Consider the following 15,883-nt stretch of genomic DNA (forward strand, 5'->3'; position numbering starts at 1 on the left):
GCATGTGAAGGTGTTAGGTTCAGGTTCATGAATTTTCACCTACAGAATGGTTCGCTTCCACAACAAGACTTAAGATATCAGGTTGTATGAAAATGTTTAATAACAATGAATTATAAAATAGGAAAATAAGAATTGACAGTGCAGTTCTTACAACAAAAGCACTTAATATGCATTATATGATTAATATAATAGCTACAATATAAAGAGATACATAGACTAGAGGAGGAGAGAAGTAAGAATATATCACTGAATTGGGGATTTGCAGATGGAGAATCCTGTATTACAGCCCTGCAAGTCCCCGACCGAGAGGGTCCCAGGAAGAGAGTCCTATACATGGGTGAGATTCCAATTTGGGCACTGATCTATTGTGACTTAAATAGCCCAGGGAACAAAGATGGCTAAATGCCAGCAATACTGGCTTCACTTTCTTGAGCCAGTCCAGAAGGGGGCCAACCCTGCCAGTCTGTTATGAATAAAGCTTTATTCCTGGAGTAGCTAGTTCCAGTACATAGGTAATGCGTCCTTGGTGGATTTGGCCAGAATTCACCCAGGCTGTTGTCCTTTATGTTATATATGTTCCTGAGACCATCTGACAGCAGTCATGTAGTAGGAATGAATTACACTAAGGGTGTGAATTAGGGTTGTCATTACATTATAGAAGTGAACAATGGTTCATTGAACTATAATTACCTTATGGGTGCCAAAAAATTGGAAAAAAAGGAAAAGTTATTAACAACAACAACAACAAAATAAATTGCATTTCATAATGGTAGGAACAATTTACAGTTCCATCAAAAGTTTATTACTGTGTGTTTTCCCATAGCTCTTCTAACATTTGTCATTTTTGCCATTCTGATGGGTATGAATTTGGAACTTCAGAGTTGCTTTAATTTACTTTCTCTAATTACTAGTGATTTATAGTATTTTTTAAATGTTTGTGGATAGCATGGATTTCTTCCTTTGAAAAATGTTCAAAATTAAAACAACTTTGAGTTACCACCTGACATCTATTAGATTGATTAATATGACAGAGAATGAAAATGATAAATGTTGCAGAAGATATAAGAAAATTGAGACCCTAATACATTATTGATGAAGTTGTGAATTCATCCAACCCATTCTAGAAAGTAATTTGGAACTATGCCCAAAGGGCAACCAAAGTGTGCATATATCCTCTAATTCAGCAATACTATTACTAAGTATCCCAAGATCATAAAAAAGGGAAAAAGTCATACATGTGCAAAAATATTTATAGCAGCTCTTTTTGTGGTGGCAAAGAATTGGAAATCAAAGGGATGCCCATCAGTTGGGGAATGATTAAACAAATTATTGTATATGAATATCATGTGGAATACTCTCATGCTATAAGAAATGATGAGCAGGGAGATTTCAGAAAAACCAGAAAAGACTTACATTAACTGATGCTGAATGAAGTGAAAAGAACCAGAACATTGTACATAGGAACAGCAAATTTATGGGATTATCAACTTTGAAAGACTTAACTCTTTTCAGCAATACAGTAATCTAAGACAATTTCAAGACTTGTGATGGAAAATAACATCCACAGTCTGACACAGGTCAAAGCATATCATTTTCACTTTTGGGGTTTCTTTGGCTTTTCCTTTTTGTTCTATTTCTTCTTTCACAACATGATTAATGTCGAAATATGTTTCCATGATTGTACATGCTTGTTGTTTTGGAGAAGAAGATTGAAAGGAAAGGAGACAGGGAAAATATGAAATCAAAATCTTATAAAAGATAAATGTTGAAAACTATCTTTACATATAATTGGGAAAAATAAAATACTTTTTACTAAAAAGAAAGAAAAAAGAAAACTGCCTGCTTATATCTTTTGACCATTTATTAAATAATAAAATAATAAATAAATAATAAAATTTATTAAATAATAGTTTTTGTTTTTAAATGATTAAACCAGATCTTCATATCTCTTGGATACTAAACTTTTATCAGAGAAACTTGCTATAAAATTTTTCCTACTTACCTGTTTTCCCTCTAATTTTAACTTCATCAGCTTTTTTTGTATAAACTTTCTTTTAAAGTGTAATCAGTATTGTCTATTTTATCTTCTGTGATCTTCTCTGCCCTTTGGTCACAAATTCTTCCCCTATCTATAGATCTGAAAACCAATTTCGTTTGCCTTTTAATTTGTTTATAGTATCATTCTTTATATCTAAGTTGGGTATCCAGTTTAGAGCCTAAATTAGTATGTGGGTTGAAAAGTTGCTCTATGCCTATTTTTTTATGGTTGATTATCCTGTTACTTAAAACCACAATTTTGCCATTACCTTTGTTACCTTTATACTCCTATCTCCCCTTTCCAGTAAACAGAAGAGACAAAAAGCTTAGGTCTGTAAATGCCTATCAGTGATGTGTATTAATTATTTCTTAGAATTCTAGTAGAAATATTTATATTTTTATCTTTCTTTTTCAGGCTACAGTTGGACAATGGTAAAAAATATGGAATATATATGTAATAAACTAAATCAGCCTGTAACATTTCCTGTCAGAGCAGCATTAGTTAAGCAATCTTATGATCAGTTGCTTTGGCTGGTACAGCAATCACATAGGTAAGTAGATAGCATAATATTTATTTTTTTCTAATGGACTGAAATAAATGTGAGATTTATTGTACTTGACTTTGAGATATATACATACATATATATAGTCCTAAAAATTATGTATGAAAATTTGTATGTAAAATCATATTCTCCCATCTATTTTTACTAAATTTTATTTAAGAAATTTGCTTTTTTATGAAAAATATTGCTTCCAATATGTATTTAAAAAGCCATTTAAAATTACTAACTCTTACTATGGATATTATCTGTCTTTGTCAATGAGTGATCTTTGCATTAAATTTTCCTGCATGATTCTGCAAGTTGTCTAGCATTTCCATTATCCAATGTACAATATGGCAAGGTAAAAATGTCATTAAAAAAATAAACTTAAGCAAAATACAACCAAATGCATGCAGGAGAAATGGTATTTAGAGTTTTGAAAGCACTTAGTTTGATTGATTTCTAAGTTAATTTAGCGAGAGGAAACCCCCAATAGAATGGAAGAAATTGCAAATAATATTAGTATTTCAAAACAGGTGAATGAGAGGCATACAAATTATATGCCTCCTTTCTGATCTCTGTAAAATTTTCATGTGAATGGTCTCTTGAAAGCATAATATAGGAAGAAGAGGAGAAGGGAAAGAAAGAAAATAAGAATTTATTGAATGCCTGTGATGTACCAGCCACTATGCAAAGTGCTTTATAAATATTGTCTCAATCAATAGTGGGAATTAGGAAACTCTCCTAAATGATCTACCACAGTCATGCAACTGACTGAAAAGTGTAGAGAATTCAAGATCCTGATATATTCATTTATTGACTTGGTTGAACAAAAAGCATCCTTAAAGACTCTTCCCCCTCTTTGTACACATCAGATTTTTATGATAGTTACAATTACAAATATAATTGATTCAACATTTCTTTAAGGTGTAAAACAGGGAGATTTGTTCACCAAAATGATTTATCTTTTATATGTAGGCTCATTTGTATAAAAAATCCAAGTCTAAAGATGCTGCTGTTTGTAAATGACATTTTACTAGATTATATAGTCCTGAATTCTAATAGGCGTCCTTCATGATCCAGTTACTCAGAAGAGATCGGCTGTACACTATATTCTGAAACAATTAAGTGGGTAAAAATTGAATATTATTCAGATATGACATGATGAGACAGTTTATTAAGTTAACCTATCAGTAATGCATCTTTCATAAACATTGTCTATGAACTCAGAATTAATAGAATATCAGTCTGTATTACATTAGAGAAATTACACTGTACTTACAGTAATTCCAAGCTGATCCTTCTGCATATTCCCTCATCTTGAATACCACTATTCTTCTAAGTTGGTCTTCCTTTGGTGATTCAGGAAGCCTTTTTTAATGATCTTGCAACATAAGGTTAACATTTTGTATGATCATCTCAATAGATGCAGAAAAAGCATTTGATAAAATCCAACATCCATTCCTATTAAAAACACTTGAGAGTATAGGAATAAATGGACTTTTCCTTAAAATAATCAGCAGCATCTATTTAAAACCATCAGTAAGCATCATATGTAATGGAGACAAACTGCAACCATTCCCAATAAGATCTGGAGTGAAACAAGGTTGCCCACTATCACCGTTACTATTTAATATTGTATTAGAAACACTAGCTATAGCAATAAGAGCTGAGAAAAAGATTAAAGGAATAAGAATAGGCAATGAGGAAGCCAAATTATCACTCTTTGCCGATGAGATGATGGTATACTTAGAGAACCCCAGAGATTCTGCTAAAAAGTTATTAGAAATAATCCACAACTTTAGCAAAGTTGCTGGTTATAAAATAAACCCACATAAGTCATCAGCATTCTTATATATCACTAACAAAATCCAACAGTCAGAGTTACAAAGAGAAATTCCATTTAAAGTAACTACTGATAATATAAAATATTTAGGAATCTATCTGCCAAGGGAAAATCAGAAACTTTATGAGCAAAATTACAGACCACTTTTCACACAAATTAAGTCTGATCTAACCAATTGGAAAAATATTAAATGCTCTTGGATAGGGCGAGCAAATATAATAAAGATGACAATATTACCTAAACTAATCTATTTATTTAGCGCTATACCAATCAGACTCCCAAAAAACTATTTTAATGACCTAGAAAAAATAACAACAAAGTTCATATGGAAAAACAAAAGGTCAAGAATTTCAAGGGAATTAATGAAAAAAAAATCAAATGATGGTGGCTTAGCTGTACCAGATCTAAAATTATATTATAGAGCAGCAGTTACCAAAACTATTTGGTATTGGCTAAGGAATAGATTAGTTGATCAGTGGAATAGATTAGGTTCAAGGGATAAAACAGTCAACAAATATAGCAACCTAGTCTTTGACAAACCCAAAGATCCCAGCTTTTGGGATAAGAACTTACTGTTTGATAAAAATTGCTGGGAAAATTGGAAACTAATATGGCAGAAACTAGGCATTGATCCATACTTAACGCCGTACACCAAGATAAGGTCAAAATGGGTTCATGACCTAGGCATAAAGAATGAAATTATTAATAAATTAGAGGAACATAGGATAGTTTACCTCTCAGACCTGTGGAAGGGGAAGGTCTTTATGACCAAAGCAGAACTAGAGATCATTACTGATCACAAAATAGAAAATTTCGATTATACCAAACTGAAAAGTTTTTGTACAAACAAAACTAATGCAGACAAGATTAGAAGGGAAGCAATAAACTGGGAAAATATTTTTACAGTCAAAGGTTCTGATAAAGGCCTCATTTCCAAAATATATAGAGAATTAACTCTAATTTATAAAAAATCAAGCCATTCTCCAATTGAAAAATGGTCAAAGGATATGAACAGACAATTCTCAGATGAAGAAATTGAAACTATTTCTAGTCATATGAAAAGATGCTCCAAGTCATTATTAATCAGAGAAATGCAAATTAAGACAACTCTAAGATACCACTACACACCTGTCAGATTGGCTAAGATGACAGGAAAAAATAATGATGATTGTTGGAGGGGATGCGGGAAAACTGGGACATTGATGCATTGTTGGTGGAGTTGTGAACGAATCCAACCATTTTGGAGAGTAGTTTGGAACTATGCTCAAAAAGTTATCAAACTGTGCATACCCTTTGATCCAGCAGTGTTACTACTGGGATTATATCCCAAAGAGATTATAAAGAAGGGAAAGGGACCTGTATGTGCACGAATGTTTGTGGCAGCCCTTTTTGTAGTGGCTAGAAACTGGAAACTGAATGGATGTCCATCAGTTGGAGAATGGCTGAATAAATTGTGGTATATGAATATTATGGAATATTACTGTTCTGTAAGAAATGACCAACAGGATGATTTCAGAAAGGCCTGGAGAGACTTACACGAACTGATGCTGAGTGAAATGAGCAGGACCAGGAGATCATTATATACTTCAACAACAATACTAGATGATGACCAGTTCTGATGGATCAGGCCATCCTCAGCAACGAGATCAACCAAATCATTTCTAATGGAGCAGTAATGAACTGAACTAGCTATGCCCAGAAAAAGAACTCTGGGAGATGACTAAAAACCATTACATTGAATTCCCAATCCCTATATTTATGCACACCTGCATTTTTGATTTCCTTCACAAGCTAATTGTACAATAATTCAGAGTCTGATTCTTTTTGTACAGCAAAATAATGTTTTGGTCATGTATACTTATTGTGTATCTAAGTTATATTTTAATATATTTAACATCTACTGGTCATCCTGCCATCTAGGGGAGGGGGTGGGGGGCGGGGTAAGAGGTGAAAAATTGGAAGAAGAGGTTTGGCAATTGTTAATGCTGTAAAGTTACCCATGTATAAATCCTGTAAATAAAAGGCTATTAAATAAAAAAAAAATTAAAAAAAAACATAAGGTTAACATTTTGAATAGCAGTTATTCATTAAAATATATTGACTAAAGGCCACCAACCTTTAAATATAGGCTTCATTCTTAAAATACAATGTCTTTGAAAGAAAAAATATACATCCACTGAAAAATAATTTCATAAATACCTGCTTAGTGAATGGTTTTTATATTTCAAGTAAATATAAAGGAAATTATATTCAAGGAAATTTTATATTTCAAGGAAAGGCATTTTATTAATTTTTAATCATCATTCTTCATCTTTAGTGATAAAGATTTTCCTTTTATTAAGAATGTGATTATAGATCACACTATGATTTTAAAAGTTTTATTTTGGGAGAGGGAGAAAGCATAGCCTCTATATTCAGACCAATGTGACAATTTCTTTCCTTTAGTGTTAAAATGCTATGTAATGCTGGTATACAAGTAAAGCTTTGTCTAGTCTTTGTAAATAAATTTAATTACATAGAGTATGTAGATATTGGCAAAGTCAAATAGCTTTTTTGGTTGAAAACAATACTGTTGCACAGCAACCTGCTAAATTTCTAGACATCAAATACATGAGACACCAGATAAGAACATATAGATGAATTAGCACAAATTATTGCATTTTGTTTTAACTAATTAATTTCATACAGATTAATTGATAATTAAATATATTTTATAAAATTGATGGTTTGACTATTTGTGTAATAGGCAACATGAAAACTAAATACATTGTTAATATATCTATCTATCTATTACTACTTCAAAGAAGCCTATGTGATATGGAGTTTTACTGGCTCACAAAATTTTGCTTTTCTTTCTTTTTTTTGCCAGGGAGAATGATCTTTGGATAGGAAAGGCTAAAACAAAAATGGTTAACAGAGAATTGAAAAACAGATAAGTAAAAAGATAGAAATCAAGCACTCAGTTGCCTTCAATTAGTTTAAGCCATCATACAAGTAATAATTACTTCTCAAAACATTGAAAGGACTAATCTGTGTAACTGCTGAGCCATTGTCAATGATCTTTGAAAGATTGTGGAGAATGGGAGAGATATCAAAGGACTGGAGAGGAGCAAAGATCTTGACTCTTTAATGGCAAAAAAAGGTATAATTAGCAAATTATGGGACAGCAAGCTTTATTTAAATTAAGAAAATGTTATAATATTTTATTAAAAAGAATGTATTGAAGTATTTAGAAAGAAGTGATAATGGAGTAAGAAAACATGAATATGGCTTCATCACGAATAAGTTATGCATATAACTTAACATATTTAGGGTTAGGGTTATATAAATGTGAATTTTGCATTTCAGGGTCTCAGGCCATAATAGGCAGACTGTAGACTTATCACCTTTGTTTCTTTTAATAAAGATTTCTTTGCCTAGAAAGGTTTCCCATTTCCAATTCCAAACAGATTTCCCAAATCAGTATTGAATAATATTGGTGACAGTGAGCATTCTTATTTCACACCTGATCTTACTGGGAAAGATTCTAATTTATCCTTATTACAAATAATGCTTCCTGATGGCTTTAGATAAATGCTATTTTTTTTTATCAATTTAAGAATAAATCCATTTATATGAATACTTTCAAATGTTTTTAATAAAAATAAATGTTGAACTTTTAAATTATATATATATATATATATATATATATATATATATATATATACACACACACACATATATTTGAAGGATAGTTATTTGGCACTATATTTAATAGCATATAGTATTATTTTTATAGTAATTTTTCTTAACCTACTCCATTTTGAATTCTGACCTGGAATCATGACATAGAAGATATTTCAATTTCTTTTTATTCCGTTCTAGGCTTTTCTGTTGCCCTACTTTCAGTGTATATATCCACCTGATAGCTATTATATGTTATCATCATACCCTTAAGAATTGTTCTTTGTAATATATCTGAAGATAGTAAAAAGGAGTTACAGTTTTTGGATTCATGTTATGGGTATAAATAAATGTGTATTACATGTGTATTACTTTAAGATTGAAGTGCTTTCCTCACAACAAACTTTTCTCTTAATCATTTCTACCTCTTAAATTCCAAAATAACAATTTCCAATTACTATTGTAATGATGATAAAAATAAAAATTACATTGTTTTCAGGGATTCCAGCCATTTTAATATTAATATAAATTTATAATTGAGTCTTTAAATTGATTTGATTTAAATTCATATATTTAATACTCTTGAGTGGTTTGGTTTTTTTCTATAAATAACAATGTCATATTAAACTAACAGTATTAGAACATGCCCTCCTAAATATTTATGTCAGTTTCTTTTTAGAGTTTATCAACAGAGTAGTAAGGCTGTTTTGACAAAAGCATCAAAAAAAGGCTATAGACAGAACTTCATATTTCTGTTCTGCATTCTCATACAGAATTACTGTGGTAGTTCAGAAATTTTCATCTATTTTTCATTCTTCTGAAATGCTACCAGACATCAGCATGTGATAAATACTTTCCTCTCTTTTTTTAACTAGCACACAAATATAACCCTTCTCTATCCCTTAAGAGTAGAAATATGTTATTTTAGCAAAACGTTGTTCCCCTTTCGACCATTTTCCTTATCCTACCTTGCAGATTTGTGAGGATCTGTATCTATAAATATCTGTAAAGTGTTTCCTCCACTATAAACAATTGTATAAACTTAAGGTGCTGTTATTTTTCTTGTTATTAAAAAAAACCCACTCTCACTTGTGATATGTGAATGTGAGGACCAGTTTTTTTGATTAGTAGTAGCATAACCTGAAAACCAATGTAATATGCTAGGCTTCTTAATAGTCACTAAACATTTATGTGTTGCTTCTATAGGTATAACAGCTAGATACAGATACTTTGACTTATCTGTCCTTTATTTATGAAAAAGAAATGTGAATATTGAAACAGCAAGCAGAAAACTCATCACTTCACCTAAGATTTATTTTCACTTTCTAAATGGTTCACCCATATAAAATTCTTCCATCTAAAATCTATTTGTAATTGAAAAAAATAAATCTTAAGTCATTACTTTAGCTCTTATTAGAATTTTTTGTCATCATCTCTGATTTCATTTTTAACTATTTTTTTTTCTTTTCAATTTTAATGCAGGTACAGTCTGACTATTTGGACAGGAAAAGATGATATATACCCCACTGAAGATTTGCTCTTTGTCAGAGAACATTTTGGGAAAAAGCAAGTTTTCTATGATATCTTAGAGTCACAAAACCAAGAATTCAAACAAACTATTGGAATAGAAATTGAAAAATAAAAAGCTTACAAATTTCCATACATTCTTATTTCACATACTTAGTTTGCTTTGGACTTTAAAAAACCCCTGAATTACTTTGTATATTGTAATTACAGATTGATATGTTTTACAGATTTGTCTGTTGATGGTTCTGTGGTTGTTATCTAGTTGTTTCAGTCATATCCAACTCTTTGTGACCCTATTTGGAGTTTTCCTGACAAAGATACTGGAGCAGTTTGTCATTTCCTTCTCCAGCTCATTTTATAGATGAGGCAACTATGGCAAACAGGGTAAAATGACTTGACTAGGGTCATACCACTAATAAGTATCTGAGGCCAGATTTGAACTCAGAAAGATGAGTCTTCCTGACTCCACACCTGGCATTCTATCCACTGAACAATCTAGTTGCTTGTTGATAGCTCCACTATATACCTACCTACCCAAGTTCAAAACCATTAACATTATAGATTATTTCTCTTTCCTCCCTCATAACTAATAAACATTTAAGTTCTACCTCTGAAATATCTTTCAAAAGGAACATCTAGGTGGCACAGAGTGGCTAGAGCACTGGCCCTGAAGTCACGAAGACCAGAGTTTCAATGGCATCAAATACTTACTAGCTGTGTGACCCTGGATAAGTTACTTAACCCAGATTGTCTAACGCCCCTCCTGCCCCCATACATAGGTGTGTATGTATGTATATAGATAGACACACATATAATATGTCAATTTATGTACATTCTACTATCTGTCCTTGTTTAGATCTTCCTCTATATTTACTGATATTACTTTATTTTTACCTCTTCTTTCTCTTCTTCATTCATTGCCAGTGAGTCAGTCAGTGAGCACTTATTAAGTATCATTGATGTGCCAAGCACCAGGCTCTGGAGAAACATAAGCAAAAGTTACTCTTCCCTTAAGGAGCTTACATTCTGGAAAAGATATGTGCATACATAAACATCACATACAAAATAAATGCAAAGTCCTGAGTGATGAGGAAGGCACTAGCGGCAGGAAAATCTTTGTGTGCTATAGAAGTTGAGTTGAGCTTCAGAGGAATCTGAGGGTTCTCTGAGGCCAGGGTCAGGAGGGAGGCCATTCCATACCTGAAGGACCATCTGTATCAAGACATGGAGGGAGGAAATGGAGAGTTATATGTATGACCCCTGTTTCAAAGCCATTGGTTTGGACCTCTCTATAGGTGGAATTGAAGGCCTTATCTGCGTAGTGAGAGGTAAAAGATCTCCAGCCTTTACTGATCCCCTTTGAGCTCTGGGGGACTCATAAAGCTTCCTCTTCTAGATTCTTTATGACCAGCCCTCTTTGGGAATTCATTAAGAAAGAGTATTCCTTTAGAATCCCTTCTGGATGCTTTAGGAGGCCAGTTCCCTTTGTGACTGGTCAGACTTGAATCATTTTGCCACTCTTGGCTTTTGACTTCAAGAGAGAAGCTGATAATCTGGCTTCAAATACTAGTTTATGATCTCGAACAAGTCATTTAATCCCAATTGCCTCACCAAAAGAAAAAAAGTGGGGGAAAGAGAGAAGATGGAACAGGCCAACCCCACTTTAGATTGGTGAAGGGAAAGACTGGGAAAACATGAGAAGAGTGAGTAGTTTCCCTCATGCCCCTAGTCCCAGCTAGCTCCGTTAGAAACTGTAAGGAGATTCCTTTTGGTTGAGATCCAGCATCACCTCTCTTGATCGAACTGAGATAACTCATTCCCAATAGAAAAGCACCTTCACTATGTATTGAATGATGAATATTCTCTTGCCTAATATATATTCTCTTCATACTTTCTCTTATTTCTATTTTGCTGTGATTTGGATAAATGGTTTTCTTTGCCATTTACAATGTGTCTTCATTTTAGAGTTGGTATTAGGTGGGAAATGGTCAAAGCCTTGAAAATAGAGATTGGACTCCCCTTCTCCTCCAAATGAGAAGGCACTCAGAAGTTAGATTGAACCTTATTATTTCTCATAGGCCAACACTGTTTAAGGTAGCAGATCATTCTAGCCCAGTAACCTCCCCGATCCCTCATTCTGTGGCTTTGATCCCAACTTTCTGATGCCTCTCCTGGCAGGAAAAAAAAGTGACTCTTGGAAAAGGTGGGGGGAAAAGAGGCTAGAGATGGCTGTTCTGCCTCTGGTCCTCAGCTCTATCTCCTTTTACTAAATAAGGAACAGCCAAAACCTTAGCTTAGCTGGACTGTAGGATCCGGGGAGAATTATATATGATAATGACTAGAGATAGATCAAAGTAAAGCTGTGAAGGACTTTGCCATGGAAAAGAATGCCAGGCTTGGCACTGGAAGACGTAGGTACAGGGCTCATCTCTCTCCTATGATTTTGGAGACAAAAGGAAACCACTGAAGTTTTAGAGAAGGGAAGTGACAGAGGCCCATCCTTGGCAGCCAGGTAGCACAGCAGCTGGAGCTCTAGGCCCGAAGTCAAGAAGACCTGAGTTCAAATGTGGCTCAGATACTTCTGCTTGACCCTGGACTGGTCATTTATCTGCTACCTGCTTCAGTTTCCTCAACTGTAAAATAAGGACTATAATAGCTCCTGATTTGCTTTGTTGTAAAGATTAAATGAAATGTTTATAAAGTGCATGGCATATTAGTAGATACTTAATTTTTTTTTCTTCTTTAGGACAATTACTTTGGCATCACTGCGGAAAATGGATTGGAGGGAGAAGTTTGAGGCTGGAAAATTTTAAAGTGGGTGTAAAATGTAAAAGAGGAAAAATGTAAAGAGCCTGTAAAAATTTTAAAATGATTCTACTTATATTGCTTAGTATTTCATCTGGGATACAGAATACAATTTGTAAGAATTTTCTCTTTTGTACTGGTTTCCTCTATGTCTGGACTAAACCAGTTTTCATCATGGAATAATCCTAGTATGTAAGAAATGGCTCTTCAAGCCACACTAAGGCAGAATTTAGCAGGAAAGCTATGCTTTAGATAGTGCCGATGCATTCTTTAAACTGGCCAGTTTGGGGTAGCTTGCAGATTGAGAGCTGGGTTTGGATGGACTTCTGGGAGCAGAGGCCAAATGAATGATACAATGGTATCAGGATGGCATTCTATGATCCCCTGGGTATTTTCCCCTGGCATCTCGTTTGCAAAGATGGCCAGCTGCCAATCCATGGGGGGAAAAAAGACAGATCTGAGTGGTGTGCAAGTTGTCTGTGGTGCTGAGATTCAGATTCAAGTTAAATGTTCTATTAGACAATAATGCTGCTTTTTCATTCAACTGCATCCCACTGATATCAACTATTACCATCTCTATATAGCTAGTGACATTGATGCTAGGAGGCCTGTTAAAAAGTCTTAGTCTCTTCAAAATGCTGTGAATACTAGGAGATTCAGTCTAGACATCCTTCAGGGAAACCTGTCCTTGCCAGGAGTCCAGAAGGCCAGCGCAGCCAGGTCCAGCTGCTGAGAGAGAGGCCCATGTGGCTGCAGCTGCTCAGTTTTGCTCCAAAACAACTAAATAACAAGAACTGTTAGATGGGGTGAGGGGGAACGGTTCTTAGGATGGGGAACCACAAAAGGTGATTAATTGCCGCCTATTTCAATTTTCCAACTGACAGATGTTGTCACATTTCTTCTATATATTGTTCAAATTTTTGGTACTATCATGGGAAATAGTGCAAAAAAAAAGTCAGTTTTTTTCTTAGATTTACTCTTATTATAGAAATCTTTCTAAAGTGCAAGCCATATGTAGAAGAGTATACGAAAAATCCAGTGAACTGAGGTTTTATGATATCTTCCAGGGGCTTAAGAGGTAATAAGAGCACTGGAGAAGTGGAAGCATGGCAAATTGAGCACAGGGAGATGTCTGGCTATAGGAAAAGTAATAGCCATACAGGTGTTAGTAGTGAATGCCATCACCTCTAAGTTCATGAGAAAAGCATCAGAGTACAATGGAGCATTAGAACTTGGAGTCAGGAGAGATTGACATTTGAATCCTTCCTCTGCCATGTGCCATGTGATCATAGGCAGTCATGTAAGTCTTTGGAGACTTGTGGCTCAATGGAACAAGTGGTGACTCTGGAGTCAGAAGATTTGGGTTCATATCCTACTTCCATATTGTCTATGTACCTTGGCTCCCTCACTTTTCTGAGTCTCAGTTATCATATCTATAAAATAAGAAGATTGGATTAGATGTCCTTTTAGGTAATTTCTAGTTTTCTGATCCTATGATCTATATATTTTAAATATATATTGTACCCACCTTACAAAAAAGAGTTTTGCAAACTATTGGTCTATACAGACACTGGTACATGTATCTGATATATTTAAATGTTTACTGTGTTTCTTAATACAACAAAGCACAAATTCTGTCTGTCCATATAGCTAGCTCCTCTTTAAGCGTTCAATCTCCCTTCAGAATAATCTACCAACCATTTAGGAGAGAAGTACCTCCTTTACTATATAGAAGGGGAATGTTGAGTGGGGTGGAAATCTTGTACTGGGAAATTTTGTACATATAATACAAACAATCCATATTATGATTCTCCAAGGGGCTTTTTCATTTTCTCTTCTAGTCTATGAGCACCTGAATGGTGATAATAGGAGTGCTTTTTCCTTTCTCTCTCTTCTTTCCTTCCTTCCAAGTGAAAGCAAGGTTTCTCTCAATTTGATTTCTGCCTCAGATTTTGGTTCTTCCTCCATTGACCAGCTCCTTAGCATGCTAGCCCTACAGTGTAAATGGGCAAGTCCCACAAGAAATAGAACAAAGCTGTTTTCTACCTTATCCTCATCTACCACCCCATTCATTCACTCATTGGCAAAAGAAAGCACTTACTATACAAAATTGAAAGTACTATTAGAACTTTAGTCACCAACCAAAATGCTAAAGCGAAACTTCTGAATAGTGGGGTTGAGAGTCCTCACTGATGTTCATAAATTTGCATTACAGCTTTCATTTCTCTTTACATGTTTTGTACAGGTCTTATTTTTCATTCAGGTGAGTTGATACTTTGTGGCTCAGAAGATATCTTCCTTCATCTCTGGTATTTCTTTTAATTTGTTTCTTTTTACTTTTAAATAAAAATCTATGAACAGTAATTCTGGACAATTTTTTGTTTTATATTTAGGTTAAAAATGTTTGTAAAGAATTCATTAGACATTTTTAAAAAGGTAACATTGGGTTTCTAAGGTGGCTTTAAGAAAGTAAAAATAGGGGCAGCTAAGTGATGCAGTGGTCCTGAAGTCAGGAGGACCTGAGTTCATATCTGGTCTCAGACACTTAACACAATCATGTGGATTGTGACCCTGAGCAAGTCACTTAATCCTAATTGCCTCAGCAAAAAATAACTAACTAAATAAATATGGTATGAGGAAGTTGCATTGCAAAAACATGAAAAGTTGCTGCCATTACATACCTTGACATTGGCAGGCTAGAGTATATCACATAGCATTTACTGTTATTTTCCAATAGTTTCACATTGAGAGTTTTACTTTGGTTTCCTATTTTGAGTCTTTTAATTTAAGGATATTGTTAAAGACACAGAAAACAAGAAAAGGGTGAGTCTTTTTCATGTTGTGAGAACAGAGGGTGGAAAATAGGGGATGAATGCTCATTGTTTCCATTATGTATTAGCTAAGAATATAGAATTGTACACAAATATTTGTTTTTTGTTGCCAATGCTATGTCTCATAAAAATTTACTTGGAGCTTTTGTGCTATTGACTCTGGGTATAAGTAGATATTGAGGAAGAATCTCTTTGGAGCCTAGAGAAAAGCTTAAAAAAAAAAGTTGGTTCATAAACTATTTAAAAAGATGACTGCTATAAACAGCTCATCACACTTCATATCTTTTAAGGAGTAAGAAGAGTAAGGAGCTATTATTTTGTGGTTTTCTTTATCTCAAGATAATTTCACATGTAACCAAATAATTCTTGTGAAATCAATAAAAATATTTTTCATTAATAAGTCAAAGGCAGACAACATTCAAAACTACATTTTAAAGTCTTTTATTTATAGAGTATGCTGATTTATGAATAGAACTATATGCATTTTCTTTCCAGTATATATCTTTAAAACTAAAAAGCAAACAACTTTGCAAGTAATAAGAAATGTGTAGGCTTAGCTATCTAGAAATACCTGGAAAAGGAAATGGCAAATCACTCTAGTATCTTTTGCCAAGAAAACCCCCAAAATGGGG

At 33.8% G+C, this 15,883-nt stretch overlaps 1 protein-coding gene across 2 annotated transcripts in view; it reads left to right on the forward strand.

The window, feature by feature from the left end:
• The window catches only part of FAM151B (family with sequence similarity 151 member B), a 49,467-nt gene extending 39,539 nt beyond the window's left edge, over positions 1–9,928 (forward strand). Inside the window, exons 5-7 of one of the 2 annotated variants that reach the window (XR_004233959.1) lie at positions 2,453–2,588; positions 7,295–7,567; positions 9,571–9,711. Coding sequence is in view for 1 of the 2 variants with exons in the window: in XM_003759890.4 (XP_003759938.1) it covers positions 2,453–2,588; positions 9,571–9,730 (296 nt within the window). In the remaining variant the exon portion in view is untranslated. Of the gene's footprint in view, positions 1–2,452; positions 2,589–7,294; positions 7,568–9,570 lie in introns of both variants that reach the window. The other variant, XM_003759890.4, reaches the window with a different exon arrangement.
• The last annotated feature ends 5,955 nt before the right edge of the window (positions 9,929–15,883 follow it).

Source organism: Sarcophilus harrisii, chromosome 1 (assembly GCF_902635505.1).
Source record: "Sarcophilus harrisii chromosome 1, mSarHar1.11, whole genome shotgun sequence".
NCBI lineage: Eukaryota > Metazoa > Chordata > Mammalia > Dasyuromorphia > Dasyuridae > Sarcophilus > Sarcophilus harrisii.